Source organism: Monodon monoceros, unplaced genomic scaffold (assembly GCF_005190385.1).
Source record: "Monodon monoceros isolate NGI ecotype Baffin Bay Population unplaced genomic scaffold, NGI_Narwhal_1 Super_Scaffold_18, whole genome shotgun sequence".
NCBI lineage: Eukaryota > Metazoa > Chordata > Mammalia > Artiodactyla > Monodontidae > Monodon > Monodon monoceros.
The window spans coordinates 56,489,770-56,511,798 of NW_021703774.1; the positions used below are offsets into that span (position 1 = coordinate 56,489,770).

A 22,029-nucleotide genomic window follows, 5' to 3' on the forward strand; every position below is an offset into this window, starting at 1 on the left:
GAGCCATTTCCCCAAATGTCACACATATAGTCAGTGACACAGATGTAATAACTAGAACCCTGACTTCTCAATCTCCAATTCCTGAGTTCCTTTCCCTACATACCTGTCACACTTCAAGATTATTCTTACTATTGCTCATCTTAAAAACTGCTATATGTCAAGCCATGCTGGGTTCTGAACTCTGTCATTCTTTCTCTTTGCATTTAGGTTCCTAATATGGGGGCCTGGTCCCTCAGAACATGGACACACCTATCTCTCTAGAACCCCAGTACTCAATTGCTTTTATCTGCAGGGCTTATTCATAGTACCATGCTTAGAACCACATGGACATCAAATCTCTCAAGCCCTGTCTCATTCTCTTACCTCTTGATCACACCTTCTTTCTGTTTCTCTGTTTAAGCTTACCTACAAATCCCAGTTTTTCTACCTCAATCCTCACCTACTATTGCACAAGACCTGCTAGTGACTATTTTAATTTTCACCTAATTCTAATTATGTTTGCTTTTTGTACCTCCTCAGTACACACTGTTTGTAATGGATTCATTGGAAGCTTTTATCTTACATCCATGTGGGTATATTCACTCTCCTCAACAAAATGCTTGAAGGCTGGTAACTTTACACATAGTGGGTACTTAGTTCCTGAATGAGAAAACACTGAGTCTTATGAATATTTTTAGTTTCCAAGAATTTTCTAAACAGTAAAATACTTTGTGAGTTTAAACTTCCTAAAAAATACAATCTTTAAGTTGGAAATAGAAAGTCGGTAATATAATTTGTTTAGCATTTTGTTGATTTCATTGCCCTCTTACAGACTTAACTAATTTAATCCATATAACAGCTTTATAGATGAAAAGAACTTTCCTCATTTCACAGATGAGGAAATTGAGGATCAAGGAGTTTATGAAACTTACATGATGTCACACAGGATATAAGGGTCAAGGCTGGGATGCAGTTCATTTTCATTTGTTTCCAAAGCCTGAATCCTTTCCATAATGTAATTTCCTGCCTTTTATACTGTTAATAGTAGAGAAGTAATACCTTCCCTTCCAATGTACAAACTATAGAAATGCAGTGGTGTGATTTAATAAGCTCCTCTAACGTGGCTGTTAGATTCATAGTGTCACGTAGCTCACCTTTCTTCTTAAATATTTCTCATGACCCTGGATCATGAATTTCAGATAAACAGTTAAGGGACAGGGACAGGTAAAATTCCCAATTATACCTGGGAATTTTAAATGTTTTATGATTTAATTGGTGGTTGGAAATATGTCTGTCCTTCATAAATGAGAAAAAAACACTATGAATTTTATCACATGTGGGGAAAAAACCATTATAACTTTGAGAAGAGGTTTTTTCAATGTGGGATATGCAGCAGAATACAATTTAAATCCTCAGATAAATAATAGCAACAATTATGATTTCTTGATGGTCTACTGTGTGCCACATATTTTACGAAGATATGAATACTATAGATGATCTTATTTAAGCCTTACAGTCATTCTATGTGGTACAAAAATAGATATTCTCTTTCAGAAAAAAAGAAACCAGATCTGATTTGTTCAGGTCTGTCTGACTCTGGAGACTGAACAAACTCTGTGGAAGGGGTGAGAGGGGCCTTACTTGTCTGCTGGGACTGGGTAGTCCATAAGTTGAAAGATGACCTTCTTTGGTGAAGTTCGTGTCAACAAGGTAATGACCCTCAACATAACTTGCTTCAAAATGGGAGAAGCATTTCCACACAATTGCTTATAAATAACATCCACAATTTTAGACACCTGGAAAAGCAATTTCACAGGTCAACAAGAGTCTCTAGTTGCACAGCCACCTCTAACCGAGGCGTTTCTTAGACAAAAGAATTCAGTCTTTCTCAGAATGACCAAGGCAGCAATTAACACACAAATAAGCACTAGAGGAAAGCATATTTATGTGTATTACTACACAATGAAAATGTTTATTTGGATGAGAAATAAACATATGCATTTATTTTTTTCTTCCGATTTTATTGAGATATAGTTGTCATAAAGCACTGTATAAGTTTAAAGTGTATAGCATAACGATTTGACTTACATACATTGTGAAATTATTACCACAATAAGTTTAGTAAACATCTATCACCTCATATAGATACAAAATAAAAGAAAAAGAGAAAATATTTCCTTATGAAGAGAAATCTTAGGATTTACTCTCTCAGTAACTTTCATATATAACATAAAGCAGTGTTAATTACATTTATCATGCTGTGCATTACATCCCTAGTACTTATTTATCTTGTAACTGGAAATTACCCCTCCCACCAGCCTCTGGTAACCACAAATCTGATCTCCTTTTCAATGAGTTTGTTTATTTATTTTTGAAGTATAATTAACCTATAACACTATGTTAATTCCTGGTGCACAACATAGTGATTCTGTATTTCTATACGTTACAAAATGTTCACCATGTTAAGTGTAGTTACCATCTGTCACTGTGCAAAGATAGTATATTATTCTTGATTTTATAAGTTTCCCACACTGTACATTTTGTCCCCATTACTCACCAGAGTCTATGTCTCCAGGTGAGTCCAAGTTGCCTCCTGCCTCTCTAGGAGGCTCTCCAAGATCAGTAAGTGGGTCTGACCCAGGCTCCTTTCAAATTACTGCTTCTGCCCTGGGTCTTGTGGAGCATGTGAGGTTTACTATGTCCCCTTTAAGAGTGAACTAACAGCCCTCTGGCTCTCCTGAAAGCAAGCCCCACAGACCTTCAAAGCCAGATGTTCTGGGGGCCCATCTTTCTGATGCAGGACCCCCAGGCTGGGTAGCCCAATGTGGGGGTTCGACCCCTCGCTCCTTGGGCAGAACCTCTGAAATTGTGATTATCCTCCTGTTTGTGGGTCGCCTCCTTGGGGGTGTGGATATTGACTATACAGCGTCTCTGCCCTTCCTACTCATCTCATTGTGCTTCCTTCTTTACAGCTTTAGTTGTAGATTTTTTCTGCTAGTTTTCTGGTCTTTCTCATCAATAGTTGCTCTGTAAATAGTTGTAATTTTGGTGTACCTGTTGGAGTAGGTGAGCTCAGGGCCCTCCTATTCTGCCATCTTGGCTGCCTCCCAATCTATATGCATTTATGGATAGTGGGAGAATACCCATTTTTTTTTTAAAAAAAGTTTATTTTGGATGGGTAGACTATTGTATAAAACATATAAGCTCAATTCAAAAAGCAAATGTACAATATAATTTGAGTCCTTTAAAAAGAAAGTCAAAATAATGGAACAGAATAACAAGAGAACAATATACTTCTGAAAACATTTTGACAATTAAAGGAGATATGAATCTATATTTTGAAGGAATGAACTATGTGTTGAGGGAATGGACTAGAATGGTAAATACTGAATCATAATCTTTCAAATTTTCTTTATAGGCTCCAAGTTAGTTTTATTTTTTCCTTGTTTTCTGGCTGTATTCTTTTTTAAAAAAATTATTATTTTTAACATCTTTATTGGAGTATAATTGCTTTACAATGGTGTGTTAGTTTCTGCTTTATAACAAAGTGAATCAGTTATACATGTACATATGTTCCCATATCTCTTCCCTCTTGCGTCTCCCTCCTTCCCACCCTCCCTATCCCACCCCTCTAGGTGGTCACAAACCATCAAGCTGATCTCCCTGTGCTATGTGGCTGCTTCCCACTAGCTATCTATTTTATGTTTGGTAGTATATATATGTCCATGCCACTCTCTCACTTTGTCCCAGCTTATCCTTCCCCCTCCCCATATCCTCAAGTCCATTCTCTAGTAGGTCTGTGTCTTTATTCCCATCTTACCCCTAGGTTCTTCATGACCTTTTTTTTTTCCCCTTAGATTCCATATATATGTGTTAGCATACGGTATTTGTTTTTATCTTTCTGACTTACTCTGTATGACAGACTCTAGGTCCATCCACCTCACTACAAATATCTCAATTTCGTTTCTTTTCATGGCTGAGTAATATTCCACTGTATATATGTGCCACATCTTCTTTATCCATTCATCTGATGATGGACACTTAGGTTGCTTCCATGTCCTGGCTATTGTAAATAGAGCTGCAATGAACATTTTGGTACATGAGTCTTTCTGAAATATGGTTTTCTCAGGGTATATGCCCAGTAGTGGGATTCCTGGCTCATATGGTAGCTCTATTTGTAGTTTTTTAAGGGACCTCCATACTGTTCTCCATAGTGGCTGTATCAATTTACATTCCCACCAGCAGTGCAAGAGTGTTCCCTTTTCTCCACACCCTCTCCAGCATTTATTGTTTCTAGATTTTTTGATGATGGCCATTCTGACTGGTGTGAGATGATATCTCATTGTAGTTTTGATTTGCATTTCTCTAATGATTAATGATGTTGAGCATTCTTTCATGTGTTTGTTGGCAATCTGTATATCTTCTTTGGAGAAATGTCTATTTAGGTCTTCTGCCCATTTTTGGATTGGGTTGTTTGTTTTTTTGTTATTGAGCTGCATGAGCTGCTTATAAATCTTGGAGATTAATCCTTTGTCAGTTGCTTCATTTGCAAATATTTTCTCCCATTCTGAGGGTTGTCTTTTGGTCTTGTTTATGGTTTCCTTTGCTGTGCAAAAGCTTTGAACTTTCATTAGGTCCCATTTGTTTATTTTTGTTTTTATTTCCATTTCTCTAGGAGGTGGGTCAAAAAGGATCTTGCTGTGATTTATGTCATAGAGTGTTCTGCATATGTTTTCCTCTAAGAGTTTGATAGTGTCTGGCCTTACATTTAGATCTTTAATCCAAAAAATTGTTATTGAAATATAGTTTGTGTTAGCTTCAGGTATACATCACAGTAATTCAGTAATTCTTTTTCAGATTCTTTTTCCTTATAGGTTATTACAAAATATTGAGTATAGTTCCCTGTGCTATACAGTAGATCCCTGTTGATTATCTATTTTACATGCAGTAGTATAAATATATTTATCCCAACCTCCTAATTTATCCTTCCCCCCAACTTCCCCTTTGCTAACCATGTTTCGCTTTCTATATCTGTGAGTCACTTTCAACTTTGTAAATAAGTTCATTTGTATCTTTTTTTTTTTAGATTCCACATATAAGCGATATCATATGATATTTCTCTTGTGTGGTTTATTTCACTTAGTATGATAATCTCTAGGTCCATCCATGTTGCTGCAAATGGCATCATTTCATTCTTTTTTATGGCTGAGTAATATTCCATTGGATATATATATGCCACACGTCTTTATCCATTCATCTGTTGATGGAAATTTAGGTTGCTTCCATGTCTTAGCTATTGTAAATGGTGCTGCAGTGAATATTGGGGTGCATGTTACTTTTTGAATTACAGTTTTATCTAGATATATGCCCAGAAGTGGGATTTCTGGGTCATCTGGTAACTCTATTTTTAGTTTTTTACAGAACCTCCATACTGTTGTCCACAGTGGCTGCACCAGTTTAAATTCCCACTTAGAGTGTAGGAGGGTTCCTTTTTCTCCATATCCTCTCCAGCATTTATTATTTGTAGACTTTTTTTTGAAATAAATTTATTTATTTGTGTATTTATTTTTGGCTGCATTGGGTCTTCATTGTTGCATGTGAGCTCTCTCTACTTGCAGCGAGCCGGGGCTACTCTTTGTTGCGGTGTGTAGGCTTCTCATTGTGGTGGCTTCTCTTGTTGCGGAGCATCGGCTCTCCTCTTGTGGGCTTCAGTAGTTTCTGCACGTGGGCTCAGAAGTTGTGGCTCACAGGCTCAGTAGTCATGGCTTGCGGGCTCTAGAGTGCAGGCTCAGTAGTTTTGGTGCATGGGTTTAGTTGCTCCATGGCACGTGGGATCTTCCTGGACCAGGGCTTGAACCCGTGTCCCCTGCATTGGCGAGAGGATTCTTAGCCACTTTACAACCAGGGAAGTCCCTCTTTGTAGACTTTTTAATGATGGCCATTCTGAATGGTGTGAAGTGATACTTTATTGTAGTTTTCATTTGCATTTCTCTAATAATTAGTGATACTAAGCATCTTTTCATCTGCCTGTTGGCCATCTGTATATCTTCTTTGGAGAAATGCCTATTTAGATCTGCCCATTTTTTGATTGGGTTATTTGTTTTTTTTGATATTGAGCTGCATGAGCTGTTTGTATATTTTGGAAATGAAACTCTTTTTGGTTGCAAATATTTTCTCCATTCTGTAGGCTCTATTTTGTTGTGCTTATGGTTTCCTTTGGTGTACAAAAGCTTTTACATTTAATTAGATCTCATTTGTTTATTTTTGTTTTTATTTCCATTACTCTAGGAGACTGATCTGAAAAGATATTGCTGAGATTTATGTCAAAGAGTGTTCTGCCTATGATTTACTCTAGGAGTTTTATAGTATCTGGTCTTATGTTTAGGTCTTTAATCTATTTTGAGTTTGTTTTTTTATATGGTGTTAGAGAATGTTCTATCTCACTCTTTTACATGTAGCTGTCCAGTTTTCTCAGCACCATTTGTTAAAGAGATTGTCTTTTCTCCATTGTATATTGTTGTCTCCTATGTCATAGATTAATTGACCATAGGTGGGTTTATTTCTGGGCTTTTTATCTTGTTACATTGATCTATATGTCTATTTTTGTGCCAGGACCATACTGTTTTGACTACTGTAGCTTTGTAGTATAGAATGAGTTCTGAAGTGTTACTTCCTCTGCAATTTTTTTGGAACAGTTTCAGCAGTATAGATGTTTTCTCTATATGTTTGGTATAATTTGCCTGTGAAGCCATCTGGTCTGGGACTTTTGTTTGTTGGGAGTTTTTCTGTTTTAATTTTTGAATTTTAATTAATTTATTTATACAGCAGGTTCTTATTAGTCATCAGTTTTATACACTTCAGTGTATACATGTCAATCCCAATCGCCCAATTCATCACACCACCACCCCGACCCCCCGCCGCTTTCCCCCCTTGGTGTCCATAAGTTTGTTCTCTACATCTGTGTCTCAATTTCTGCCCTGCAAACTGGTTCATCTGTACCATTTTTCTAGGTTCCACATATATGTGTTAATATACTATATTTGTTTTTCTCTTTCTGACTTACTTCACTCTCTATGACAGTATCTAGATCCATCCATGTCTCAACAAATGACCCAATTCGTTCCTTTTTATGGCTGAGTAATATTCCACTGTATATATGTACCACATCTTCTTTATCCATTTGTCTGTCGATGGGAATTTAGGTTGCTTCCATGACCTGGCTATTGTAAATAGTGCTGCAATGAACATTGGGGTACATGTGTCTTTTTGAATTATGGTTTTCTCTGGGTATAATAAGCCCAGTAGTGGGATTGCAGGATCATATGGTAATTCTATTTTTAGTTTTTTAAGGAACCTCCATACTGTTCTCCATAGTGGCCGTACCAATTTACATTCCCACCAACAGTGCAAGAGTGTTCCCTTTTCTCCACACCCTCTCCAGCATTTATTGTTTCTAGATTTTTTGATGATGGGCATTCTGCCTGGTGTGAGATGACATCTCATTGTAGTTTTGATTTGCATTTCTCTAATGATTAATGATGTTGAGCATTCTTTCATGTGTTTGTTGGCAATCTGTATATCTTCTTTGTAGAAATGTCTATATAGGTCTTCTGCCCATCTTTGGATTGGGTTTCTTGTTTTTTTGATATTGAGCTGCATGAGCTACTTGTAAATTTTGGAGATTAATCCTTTGTCAGTTGCTTCATTTGCAAATATTTTCTCCCATTCTGAGGGTTGTCTTTTGGTCTTGTTTATGGTTTCCTTTGCTGTGCAAAAGCTTTGAAGTTTCATTAGGTTCCATTTGTTTATTTTTGTTTTTATTTCCATTTCTCTAGGAGGTGGGTCAAAAAGGATCTTGCTGTGATTTATGTCACAGAGTGTTCTTCCTATGTTTTCCTCTAAGAGTTTTATAGTGTCCGGTCTTACATTTAGGTCTCAAATCCATTTTGAGTTTGTTTTTGTGTATGGTGTTAGGGAGTGTTCTAATTTCATTCTTTTCCATATAGCTGTCCAGTTTTCCTAGCACCACTTATTGAAGAGACTGTCTTTTCTCCATTGTATATCCTTCCCTATTTTGTCACAGATTAGTTGACCATAGGTGTGTGGGTTTATCTCTGGGCTTTCTATCTTGTTCCATTGATCTATCTTTCTGCTTTTGTGCCAGTACCATATTGTCTTGATTACTGTAGCTTTGTAGTATAGTCTGAAGGCAGGGAGTCTGATTCCTCCAGCTCCGTTTTTTTCCCTCAAGACTGCTTTGGCTATTTGGGGTCTTTTGTGTCTCCATACAAATTTTAAGATTTTTCGTTCTAGTTCCATAGAAAAATGCCATTGGTAATATGATAGGGATTGCATTGAATGTGTAGATTGCTTTGGGTAGTATAGTCATTTTCACAATGTTGATTCTCCCAATCCAAGAACATGGTATATCTCTCCATCTATTTGTATCATCTTTAATTTCTTTCATCAGTGTCTTATAGTTTTCCACATAAAGTTCTTTTTTCTCCCTACGTAGGTTTATTCCTAGGTATTTTATTCTTTTTGTTGCAGTGGTAAATGGGAGTGTTTCCTTAATTTCTCTTTCAGATTTTTCATCATTAGTGTATAGGAATGCAAGCGATTTCTGTGCATTAATTTTGTATCCTGCAACTTTACCAAATTCATTGATTAGCTCTAGTAGTTTTCTGGTAGCATCTTTAGGATTTTTTATGTATAGTATCATGTCATCTGCAAACAGTGACAGTTTTACTTGTTCTTTTCCAATTTGGATTCCTTTTTCTTCTCTGCATGCTGTGGCTAGGACTTCCAAAACTATCTTGAACAATAGTGGTGAGAGTGGACATCCTTGTCTTGTTCCTGATCTTAGAGGAAATGCTTTCAGTTTTTCACCATTTAGAATGATGTTTGCTGTGTGTTTGTCATATATGGCCTTTATTATGTTCAGGTAGGTTCCCTCTATGCCCACTTTCTGGAGAGTTTTTATTATAAATAAGTATTGAAGTTTGTCAGAAGCTTTTTCTGCATCTATTGAGATGATCATATGGTTTTTATTCTTCAATTTGTTAATATGATGTATCACATTGATTGATTTGCATATATCGAGGAATCCTTGCATCCCTGGGATAAATCCTACTTGATCATGGTGTATGACCCGTTTAATGTGTTGTTGTATTCTGTTTGCTAGTATTTTGTTGAGGATTTTTGCATCTATATTCATCAGTGATATTCGTCTGTAATTTTCTTTTTTTGTAGTATCTTTGTCTGGTTTTGGTATCAGGGTGATGGTGGCCTAATAGAATGAGTTTGGGAGTGTTCCTTCCTTCGCAGTTTTTTGGAAGAGTTTGAGAAGGATGGGTGCTAACTCTTCTCTAAATGTATGATAGAATTCACCTGTGAAACCATCTGGTCCTGGACTTTCGTTTGTTGGAAGATTTTTATTCACGGTTTCAATTTCATGACTTGTGATTTGTCTGTTCATATTTTCTATTTCTTCCTGGTTCAGTCTTTGCAGGTTGTACCTTTCTAAGAGTTTGTCCCTTTCTTCTAGGTTGTCCATTTTATTGGCATACAGTTGCTTGTAGTAATGTCTTATGGTCCTTTGTATTTCTGTGGCGTCTGTTATACCTTCTCCTTGTTCATTTCTAATTTTATTGATTTGGACCCTCTAGTTTTTCTTCTTGGTGAGGCGGCTAATGGTTTATCACTTTTAAAAATGTTTTCAGAGAATGAGCTTTTATTTTCATTAATCTTTTCTACTCCTTCCTTGGTCTCTATTTCATTTATTTCTGCTCTGAACTTTATGATTTCTTTCCATCTACTAACTTTGGGTTTGTTTTGTTTTTCTTTCTCTAGTTGCTTTAGGTGTAAGTTTAGGTTGTTCATTTGAGATTTTTCTTGTTTCCTGAAGTAAGCTTGTATCGCTACAGACTTCCCTGCTAGAACTCCTTTTGCTGCATCCCATAGATTTTGGATCGTTGTTTTCATTTTTATCTGTCTCTAGGTATTTTTTGATTTCCTCTTTGATTTCTTCAGTGATCCATTTGTTGTTTAGTAGCATATTGTTTAGCATCCATGTGTTTGTGTTTTTTACAGTATTTTCTTATAGTTGATTTCTAATCTCATAGAATTGTGGGTGGAATAAATGCTTGATATGATTTCAGTTTTCTTAAATTTACTCAGGCTTGCTTTGTGGCCCAGCATGTGATCTATCCTGGAGAATATTCCATGTGAACTTGAAAAGAATGTGTATTCTACTTCTTTCAGATGGAATGCTCTTTAAATGTCAATTAAGTCCATCTGGTCTAATGAGTCATTTAACACTATTATTGTGTTACTGTTAATTTCTCCTTTTATGTCTGATAATGTTTGCCTTGTACATTGAGGTGCTCCTATGTTGGGGGCATAAAAATTTACAATTGTTGTTTCTTCTTCTTGGGTTGATCCCTTGATCATTATGTAGTGTCCTTCCTTGTCTCTGGTAACAGTCTTTATATTAAAGTCTATTTTGTCTGATATGAGTATTGCTACTCCCACTCTCTTTTGATTTCCATTTGCATGGAATATCTTTTTCCATCCCCTCACTTTCAGTCTTTATGTGTCCCTAGATCTGAAGTGGGTATCTTGTAGGCAACGTATATATGAGTCTTATTTTTGTATCCATTCAGCCAATCTGCGTCATTTGGTTGGAGCATTTAACCCATCTATATTTAAGGTAATTATTGATATGGATGTTCTTATTGCCATTTTGTTAATTGTTTTGAATTTGTTTTCTGTAGGTCTTTTTTCTTTCCCTTTCCTCTTTTGTTCTCTTCTCTTGTGATTTGATGACTATCCTTAGTGTTGTGTTTGGATTCCTTTTTCTTTTTTATATCCATTATAGATTTTTGTTTTGCAGTTACCATGAGGTTTTGGTATAGTAGTCTCTCTCTCTCTCTCTCTCTCTCTCTCTCTCTCTCTATATATATATATATATATATATATATACACACACACATGATTGTTTTACGTTGCTGATATCTTAATTTCAAATGCATTTAAAATATCTTGCATTTGTACTCTCCTCCTCTCATGATTACTGATTTTGAGATCATATTTGTGTGTGGATAATTTCCTACATTTACTGTAAGTTTGCCTTTATAGGTGAGCTACCACTCTCATAATTTTCTTGTTTCTAGTTGTGGCCTTTTCTTTTCCACTTAGAGCAGTTCCTTTAGCATTTATTGTAAAGCTCGTTTGGTGGTGCTGAGTTCTTTTAGTTTTTGCTTGTCTGTAAAGCTTTTGATTTCTCTATTGAGTCTGAACGAGAGCCTTGCTGGGTAGGGTATTCTTGGTTGTAGGTTTTTCCCTTTCATCACTTTAAGTATATCATGCCACACACTTCTGGCCTGCAGAGTTTCTGCTGACAAATCAGCTGATTCCCTTGTATGTTATTTTTTGCTTTTCCCTTGTTGCTTTTAATGTTTTCTCTGTCTTTAATTTTTGTCCATTTGATTACTATGTGTTTAGGTGTGTTCTTCCTTGAGTTAATCCTTTATGGGATTCTCTGTGCTTCCTGAACTTGGGTGATTGTTTCCTTTCCCATGTAAGGGAAGTTTTCAGCTATTATCTCTTCAAATATTTTCTCAGGCCATTTCTCTCCCTCTTCTATTTCTGGGACCTCTATAATGTGAATGTTGGTGCCTATGACCTTGTCCCAGAGGTCTCTTAAACTGTCTCCATTTACTTTCATTCTATTTTCTTTATTCTGCTCTGAAGCAGTGATTTCCACCACTCTGTCTTCCAGCTCACTGATTCATTCTTCTGCCTCATTTATTCTGCTATTAATTCCTTCTAGTGTATTTTTCATTTTAGTTATTGTATTCTTATTTTCTAACTCTCTGATGGAAACTTCTTGTAATTTCTTGCTCTGTGCATCCATTCTTTTCCCGAGTTCTTGGATCATCTTTAAGTTCATTACTCTGAACTCTTTCTTGGGTAGATTGCCTATCCCCACTTCACTTAGTTGTTCTTCTGGGGTTTTATCTTGTTCATTTTGTCTGGAATATATTCCTTTGCCATCTCTTTTTTAAAAAAAATTTCTATTTGTATTTTATTTATGTAGTAGCTTAGTTGTGTTTCTCAACCTTGAAGAAGTGGCCCTCAGTAGGGGATGTCCTTTGTGTCACAGCAATACTCTTTCCTCTTATCACCAAATGGCCAGGGACTAGCGGGTCCCAGGGTAGGTTCTGACCTGTGTTTGCACACTCAGTTCTGCAGCCTGTGGGATCATAATTTTCTTGCTTCTGGTGCCTGCCCCTTGGTGGGTGAGGCTGGTTTAGAGGCTTGTGCAGGCTTCCTGGTGAGAGGATCCAGTGCCTGCCTTCTGGTTGGTGGACCTGGGTCTTGGTCCTCTTGTGGCCAGGGCCATGTCAAGGGGTGTGTCTGTGGCTATGGGCTCAGGAAGTCTTTAGACAGCATGTTTGCTGATGGGTGTGGCTGTGTTCCCACCTTGTTGGTTGTTTGGCCTGAGGAATCCCAACACTGGAGCCCACAGGCTGTTGGGTGAGGCCAGATATCAGTGCCAAGGACCCAAGCAAGATATCTTCCTCCAGCCAGAGTTCACATAGATGAACACTCCTTGATATGTCCACCACCAGCTTTTATGACCCCAGAGAGAGCCACAGCTGCTCCCTGCCTTCCCAGGAGACCACCCTCCAAGACCAGCAGGTAAGTCTGGCCCAGGCTTCTATGAAATCACTGTTTTGCCCTGGGTCCCAGTATGCACAAGAACTTGTGTATGCCAAGACTGGAGTCTCTGTTTCCCCCAGTCCTATGGAGCTCCTGCAATCAAGCTCCATTGGCCTTCAAAGCCAAATACTCAGGGGGCTCCACCTCCTGATTCTGAGACTGCCATGGAGCTCAAAGCTCTCACTCCTGTGGGAGAACTTATGTGATATGATTATTCTCCAGTTTGTGGGTTGCCCACCTGGATGGTATGGGATTTGGTTATATCACTAGTGTGCCCCTTGTACCATCTCATTGTGGTTTCTTCTTTGTGTCTTTGGATGTAGAATATCTTTTTTAAAATAGATCTTTATTGGAGTATCAGTGCTTCACAATACTGTGCTAGTTTCTGTTGCACAACAAAGCGAATCAGCCATATGCATACACATGTCCCCATATCCCCTCTCTCTTGAGCCTCCCTCCCACCCTCCCTATCCCATCCCTCTAGGTCATCGCAAAGCACCGAGCCGATCTCCCTGTGCTATGCTGCTGCTTCCCACCAGCCAGCTATTTTACATTCAGTAGTGTATATATGTCGATGCTACTCACTTGGCCCCAGCTTCGCCCTTCCACCCCATGTCCTCAAGTCCATTCTCTATGTCTACCTCTTTATTCCTGCCTTGCAATATCTTTTTTGGTAGGCTCCCGTCTTTTTTGTCAATTGTTGTTCAGCAGTTGTGATTTTGGTGTACTTGTGAGAGGAGGTGAACTCGGGTCTTTCTACTCCACCATCTTGTCTCCAATCCCTCTTCATGTTTGAATAAGGAGAGTTTTAGCTAGACCTGGAATTTTTCTCAAACCAATGGTTGTATATTCAACATCAAATTTAATCTACCCAGATCACCTCACTTCTTATTTTGAAAGTACTTCTCAGAGACCATAAGCTGAAAAGTTGTTTGATGTAAATTTACATTCCATTGCAATTGCCTTGTATACAATTGAATTATCTGTGTCCAACCCTCTACTCTAAACAAACAAAATGAAGTGTTTATTGTAAAACATTCATCCCGCCACATATGCTCCAAGGTAAACATGAAATGGGAGACATAAACCAGTGATCTTCTCCAGAGTTCTCTTAACCTATTGGGTTTAGAGCTTTTTCTTCTCATCCTCCTCCTCCTACTTTAAATGCAGCATGCCCCTAAAACAAGCCAGCTATGTTACTGTATGCTCAATTGTAGAAATGATGATTTCCTTCAATCCTCAAGGAAAGACGTGCTGTGTTAGATTTATTTAGAAATAGTAAGCCCACAAACTATACTTGCAATTTAGGAGGTTTTCAGGTTTTCAGGATAATTTTAATGCAATTTTTCATTATAACTGACTTTAGAATCCAACCCTGTTTAAGCCAAGAATCCAGTGTATTCAGTAGTTCAATTGTTTGTGGGAGCTGGGGTGGGGAAATAAGTTGATGAACCCCATTTTTGTTCAGTTTATTTCTCCATGTTTAATGATTTCATTGTAGCACAGGCTAGGTTTACACATCTAGTTTTCCAATTGGCTTCTTGTCTTCTCTAGGACCTGATATGGTTTTACCTAGCCTCCTTTTCTCACTGCATGAGAGGAGAACTTTTATTTTGTTAAAGAAATAACTGTTGCCCTCCAGCTTTCCCCTTGGTCTGCATGCCTTTTGGAATGCTCCTGTCTGTAGAAGCATGAGAGTTTGTAAGAAGCATTATTTCCCCTTTCCTGCTCTCTGAGTTTGAGTGCAAGCACTTAGTTTATCTACAATCACATAACACTGCTATGTCAGGAGAGGGAACTGGGAGTTCAGCCCTTATGTCTCCATCAGGGCTGGTTTCATGGGCATGTGACCTATGCTTTTGCACAAGGTCCCACATTCAGAAGGTCCTTCACTTTGTTTAAACCTCTGCTGTCGTCATATTGAAATTTTTAATAAGTTTTTCCTTGAGTTTGTGTTTTGTAAGTGAAGTCCCATGGGACAGTGGAGCCTGTGTGTGTGTGTGTGTGGCAGTATGAGAGTCAGCTACCATTCCTGCAGCCTCATTCAGAGGCAGCATTCACAATTCCCTAAGAACACAGAATTCCAGTAGACCCATGATGTGCAGGGGTTAAGTGGGAAATCAAAGCAGGTATAAGATAAACATTTATTGATGCCTCAACCACTTAGGCTGAAAATGGTGACATAGAAGGAAAGAGAAAGATGTGACAATCCATAAATTCTTTTCCTTTCAGTCTTTCCTTACTCACGAACAAAATGAAGATAGAGAGTGTTAATAGAATGTGTGAATGACAAGGAGTGAAATAAAGACAATTAAGGTAGTTTTGTGTACCACTCTTCTGGTAAGAATAAAATACATATGCATGCACGAAATATGAAATTTGAATTGTAGTATTTTGTTAAGTTGTGTGCTCTTATATTTGCAGCTATGATTGGCATTGCACAATAGAAAGATGGATGGCAAAATGCATGCTAATATTATAAAATTTTAGGTTTTTTTTTAACTTAGAAAATAACAACACCATGATAAATTGAGAGAGAGAGAGATAGGAAAATCTTCATATGTTTCTACATCTAATAGTAGTTTTTTTCTATGTTTTGAATAAGAAGCCCCACATTTCAGTTTGCACTGGGCCCCACAAATTATGTGGCCAGCCCTACAGCTAGCTGAGGGTTCTTAAAACTTTCCTTAATGGTTACACAGGGGATTTCAATTACAGTTGTACTATTTTATTGTTGTTAAAGCATTTCTTTAAAATTTGAAGCAAGTATAGCAAAATGTACAATTTGGTGTGATTGGTGAGCGAATGTTCATTACATTATTTTGAAACTTTTCTGTATGCTTGAAATATTTCACACAAAAGCCTCATTTTTTTGAAGTGACATAATGAACAATGGCAAGAAATATATATGAAAAGAAGTAGGCATATAACAAAGGCAGTAAGAGCCCATTAGAGAATACATTCTGCACTCCCCTGCTCATTGTCAAGTATCTTACCATGGTGACCTTATGGGCATAATATTCCAGAGTCAGTTTCAGTATGGTTGCTGCCTCAAATGCAGTTGTTTGATCAGGTGCAGAGAGTTTCATCAGGAGACTCCACACAAAGTCAGTTAGCAAGCATGGCAATAAGGTTTGTCCTACACTCTGAAACCAAAAAGGAGAGTCATGATCTCAGACCTTACTTATATCAAGAGAAGCAAGACAGCTGAACTCAGACATCCTGAGGGAAGCTTCAGGGCCAGGCAGGGCCATATGAATTTTGTGGGCCCTAGGCACCTTTGCTGCTATGGGCCTTTTCCTCCATTAAGAAATATTAAAAATTATATTTTATAATTGTGTTGCTATTAAGATGACTGTAATTCAAGTTGAATTATATATATTTTTTCATCTGATTTTTAAAGCAATTAAAACATTTTTATCTGAATAAGTCAGCTCTGGGGGCAAGCCAGGGAGAAGTGGAAAATCATGGCATTGCAATTCAAAAGAACTATAAAATATTGATTTTATCCCATTTCAGCTATTCAAATACTAGAAATTATTGTGAACTTCAGCTTTGGAAATGAATTTGCTCAGATAAGAAACAAGCATGATTTGTAGAAGATGAAGGAAAGGATGGGGTAAGAAAGGCAGGGTCATTCAAAGGTGTGGACTTTTTCTCAGAGAAGTATCAAGAAGCGGGAAGAGAAAAAAAGGCCCATATGTCCACGATTGAGATACAACAACTACAATTCAAACAGTCTCTTTGAAGTTAGAGGAATATCCATGGGCCATAAAATGTGAAAAAAATCACAATATTATGGATCTCTCAATTAAGAAAGATGAATGAACCACATTTCCTCCTTTTGTACATGTGTGTTATATATATATATATATATATATTCAAAAAATATATATATATTCAAAATTTTCCTTTATGTGTGTGTGTGTGTGTGTGTGTGTGTGCCATTCTCTAAAATACAGAAAGTACTCAATATTGCTAATAAAAGCTTTTCTCCATCCCGATTAAAGGAATTGAACATAGCTCTTTCTGGTCAATAGGGAAGGACTGAGGTCTGAGTGAAAATTGATGACCACCAGGCTCCCTCCTACTGGACAGAGGGGTGAGGGATAGTTTTTTTGGAAAGCTATGAAAGATAGATAAAGGAGGGTCACTAAGGCTTGGTGAGGTGAACTGAATATTATAAATAGTTTGCTCTACTTTGAGAAAGCCAGATTTAATTATATAAGATGTTGAATTTTAAAAAATCATTGGAAGAGGGAATATTCTCTTTTGCATATTTTTTTATTCAACAAAATATTTTAGTTTGGTGTCTATTAAAATGTTGTAGAAGAAGCAATTCCTAGTGAAACTTAGAGATAGTGTTAGAGGTTTCTGGTATGTCAAGGTTGAACAAAGAAGAACAAACCTGACTCCATATTGGATCTATTCCTTTAGCTCTAGCCTTTGTGCTCCATTGCCTGTGCTTAGTCATGCTAGCTTTGCACCTTTGTCTCAAACAGTAAGAGAATGTGGCCTATAGCCTGGAATATACATACTAACCCTTTCTCAATATTCTGCCTCCCAGGCTTGACCTTTAAATGTATAACACGTTTCCATTCATATAGAGATAAAAAGGTGCAGAATAGAAAGTTATAGTTGTCTTGTTGGAGGTTTACAGGAACATTGTTACCAGACCTATCTGGACAGCTGCAAGAACAAAGGATTTCAGCACCATTTAGTTTGTAACAACCGGTCACACCTCCCCTCCCCTTTTAATGTAAAAGAAGCCTGAATTCTAACTCGGGTAAGATGGTTCTTTGGGACACTAGTCCACCATCTTCTTGGTCTGCTGGCTTTTCAAATAAAGTCACTATTCCTTGCCCCAACACCTTGTCTTTTGATTTATTGGTCTACTGTGCAGCGAACAGTATGAGTTTGGACTCAGTAACAAAGGTATAGATATGACAGTAGAGTATCAAATGATAGGGCTCCCTTTATAAAATGTGATCTAGCTCTCTTGGCTAAAAACCTTGATGCTTTTCCTCCTATTTGCATCCTTAGGACTTTGTCTTTGGATATGGTCCTCTTGGTTTCCTTACTACAACCTTAGATTCTCTCACCCATTTGTCCCAATCTACCTCTGAAAGTACCTACCTCAGGATTTTCCAGCTACCACTCTTGCACACAGTGCTAGTACTAGACCTGCTTTGATCTCACAATTGAGAACTGAATAACAGGTCATGAACACAGGACCCAGGACACCCTCCCCCAAATCCAAGGATTTCTAAATCTGATGGACATTAAACTCAGAAAAGAGAGGATGCTAAACTGTAAGTGGAGATAGTGAGACCCATGAATCACTTGGAAGAGACCCTGAGGAAGCTGCCAGTTTTAGGCTAACTAGCCTAGTTGTGGGGCTCAGGATTTCAGTTCTAGGGCTCTGGAGTGAAGCATGGAAGGATGTAAAAGGATTTTCTAGTAAACCTCTACAGATGCCTGGTTTCTTCACTTAAATAGACAACTTTGTAGTCAACCAGGTTTGTGACTTTTGAGGGGAGGTGGATTATGAATAATGCTTGATTTTGGAAAGATGCATCGTCATGAAGATGCATATTTAAGATATCTATGTGGTATTTTTGATTGTATTATTTGAGGTATATTGTTTTCATATCTCCTCAGCCTCCCACAATTCTATCTACCTCAGCCATGGAAGGGCAAGGCACTGCTTTATGCATTGTATCTTTAGGAGGAGCCGTAAGACCCTCCCAACACAAGAGATGAGCTAGCCTGAAGAGCCTCCCCAGCAGGCTTTGCTGAACTGTTGACTCAGTGTGTATACCTAGACAGCCATCTGTTGGACAGCACAACTTAGGCGCCAGTGACCTCTCAAGCATATGAATAAGCCCATATACTTTGAAGAAGGTGAGGGAATGTATACAGTTATAGAGCCTCATGATTTTCCCCAAAGGTTGGGTCAATGTAAAAATTATTTACTTGGTACTGAGGTTTATCACTTGAACTTTTAAAAAAATTCAAATTTAAGAGGTTTTTAAAATGTAAATTGCATTATTTTGATGTTTGCTGAATAAATTATAATAACATTGAAAAGGCTGTTAATTGTTGACTTCATTAATTTTGCTAGAAAATCAGAAGTTTCCCATCTTTAGTAACTTATTAGCCAAACAATAAGAAGCATAACAACTAGGAAACACCTATCTCATTTGCATTCTGTAAGGATTAGGTAAAATAATATAAATTGCTATATTCTGGAATAATAGGCATAATTCTTATTAATAGAGATGAAAATCAGGAAGCCAAATACTCTATCATTTACTCTTTGCTTTACTGAATTTAAATAAAACAGAAAAAAATCTATTAAAAATATAAATTTTGTTGAAATAAGTTACCACTAAAAGTAATAATACACATGAAACAAAAGCCATAGGATAAAGTGGGGGCTAAGTTACCTGAGCAATTTTACTTTTGTCTCTTTGCAAGATCTTGGGTAGAAATTCTATATCAGAGGGAGAAGGCAGGAAGCAATGACTTCCAGGCTTATCATACTTTGTACTTTTATTTTTTGCAATATCCGCTGTATTAAGGAAAAGAGTTTAAGGTTTTTATTTGATCACTGGTTCCTCTATAACATTGCTATTTCCAATTTCCTCTTCCTGCCCAATTCTGGAAGTCTAAAGTTTCTGAATGTTTAACTCTCTGCTAACAGTTTAATCACATAAAATACTATGACTACATTGACCCAGAGTTTAAAAAGTGTTTAAGAGAGGCCTCTTTGAAATATGAATAAAGGACATAGATAATTTTAATAAGTTGACCAAATATCAAGTACATTTAGGCCATCAAATGCATTGTTCAGTGCAATGGAAGAGCTACTGCTAAGTTGGGGTGTCTATTGGTAAAAGAGCAGACTTGGAGGCATTTTGCAAAGAGCTAGGGGAGTGATACAGCAAGAAAGAGAAAAGCCCTCAACATAAGCTTCAGGTGCAGATGTCTTTTGTTCTAGAGAAGGTAGGTTTTAAATGACTTTGCTTGTTTGCTAACAGCTTTATAGAGATATAACCAATATGCAACATAGTTAAAGTGTCTACTTTGGTAAGTTATTATATATGTATGTGCCCATAAACATCACTGCAATAAAAAAAGATTTATTCCCTCCAAAAGTTTCGTCATGTCCTTTTGTAATTGATCAAACCTGCTCCCAGATCCCACTCCCTGATTCAAAGGCAGGCACTGATCTACATTCTGTCAAGTTTGTGTTTTCCAGTTTTATATAAGTGGAACCATTTAGTATATACTCTTTTGTTGTTTGGAATCTTTCATTTAGCAAAATTATTTGCAATCCATCCATGTTTTTTCTTGTATCAGTAGTCGTAGTGATGGATACTATTCCATTGTACATATATACCATCGTCTGCTTATTCATTCACCTTTTGGTAGACATTTGGGTTGTTTCCAGTTTTTGGCTATTACAAATAAAGGTGCTATCAACATTCATGTACAAGTCTTTGAATGGATATTTGCTTTCATTTCTCTTAGGTAAACACTAAGCTGTGGAATGACTGGATCATATGGTAGATGTGTGTTTGACTTTTTAGGATACTGCCAAATTACTTTCCAAAGCTGTTGTATCACTTCACATTCCCTCTAGCAATGTATGAGAGTTCCAGTTGCTTCACACCTTTAATAACGCATTGTATGGTCAGTCTTTTCAATTTTAGACATTTTAACTGGAGTACAGTGGTGTCTCATTGCAGTTTTAATTTACCTTTCTTTTATGACTGTATATTGATCATCCTTTGATGTGCATCCTTGCCATCTGTGCTTCTTTAGTGAAATGACTACTCAAATCTACTATTATTGTTTTAATTTGGTTGCTTGCTTTTTTTTTTTTTTTACTGAGTTTTGAGTGTTCCTTTAAAATAATGAATGCAATTCTTCTATCAGATATGTAATTTGCAAATATTTTCTCACTGTCTGTGGCTTATCTCTTAAGTGTCTTTCAAAGAGCAGAGGTACTTAATTTATCATTTTTTTTCATTTATGGGTCATGCTTTTGGTGTTATATTTAAGAAATCTTTGCCTAATCCAAGGTACAAAGATTTTTTCTAGTTTCATAGTTTTAGGTTTTACGTGTAGTCCTATGATCCATTTTGAATTAGCTTTTATGCATTTATGAGATATATATCAAAGTTCTTTTTTTGCATACAAATCACCAGTTTTTCCAACAATGTTTATTGAAGTTTATCCCTTCTCCACTGAATTGCCTTTGAACCTTTGTCGAAAATCAGTTGACCATACGTGTGTGGGTCTATTTCTGGACTCTTTATTCTATTCTATCCAAAGCAGTGTTGAACAGAAATAATGACAGTGCACATCCTTGTCTTTTTCCAGGTCTTTTGGGGAAATCATTCAGTATTCCACCATTAAGTATGATGTTAGGTGTAGATTTTTCATAGATGTACTTTAGCAGATAGAGGAAGTTTCCTTTCTATTCCTAATTTTCTGAGAGTTTTTATTAGGAATGGATGTTGAATTTTGTCAAGTACTTTTTCTGTATCTACTGAAATAATCATATGGTTATTTTTTTCATCTGTTGATGTGGTATGTTACGTTGGTTGATTTTCAAAAGGTTAAATTGACACTGCACTTCTGGATAAATTCCACATAGCCATGGTATATTATTCTTTTTATTTAGTGTACTGTTTGATTTGCTAAGCTTGATTAAATTTTTTCATCAGTGTTCTTGAGGGACATTGGTCTGTAGTTTTTTGTATTTATTTTTCTTGTAATGTCTTTGTGTGATTTTGGTTTTGGAAAAATGCCAGCCTCATAGAATGAGTTGGCAAGTATTCCCTCATCCTCACATTTCTGGAAGAATTTGTATAGAATTAGTATAATTTCTTTCATAAATGTTCGATAGATCATTTCAGTCTGGAGTTTTCTCTGTGGATCTGGACTTTTCTTTGCAGAAGATTTAAACTACAAACTCAACTTCTTTGCTAGATACAGAATATTCAGATTATCTATTTCTTTTTGAGTGAGCTTTGGTAATTTGTGTCTTTCAATTTGTCTGCTTAACTTGTCAAATTTATTGGCCTAAAGTTGTTCATAATATCACTTTTTATTCTGTTAATACCCATAGAATCTTTAGTGATATTATTTCTCTCATTCCTTATATTGGTAATTTGTGTCTTTTCTCTTATTTCTCCCCTGATCTTCTCAGAGAATTTGCTTTTGGCTTCATTGCTCCCTTAAGATTTTTCCACTTTCTAGTTTTATTGGGTTTTGTTCTGGTCTTTATTATTTCCTCTCATCTTCTTACTT

General features: G+C 36.8%; 1 protein-coding gene across 1 annotated transcript in view; it reads right to left on the reverse strand.

Moving 5' to 3' along the window:
* MROH9 (maestro heat like repeat family member 9) overlaps positions 1–22,029 on the reverse strand; it is a 69,167-nt gene that overhangs the window by 23,003 nt on the left and 24,135 nt on the right. The window contains exons 7-9 of the mRNA XM_029226922.1: positions 19,155–19,279; positions 15,702–15,851; positions 1,621–1,775 (exon numbers count right to left, since the gene is read on the reverse strand). Of these exons, the coding sequence (XP_029082755.1) occupies positions 1,621–1,775; positions 15,702–15,851; positions 19,155–19,279 (430 nt within the window). The remainder of the gene's footprint in view (positions 1–1,620; positions 1,776–15,701; positions 15,852–19,154; positions 19,280–22,029) is intronic.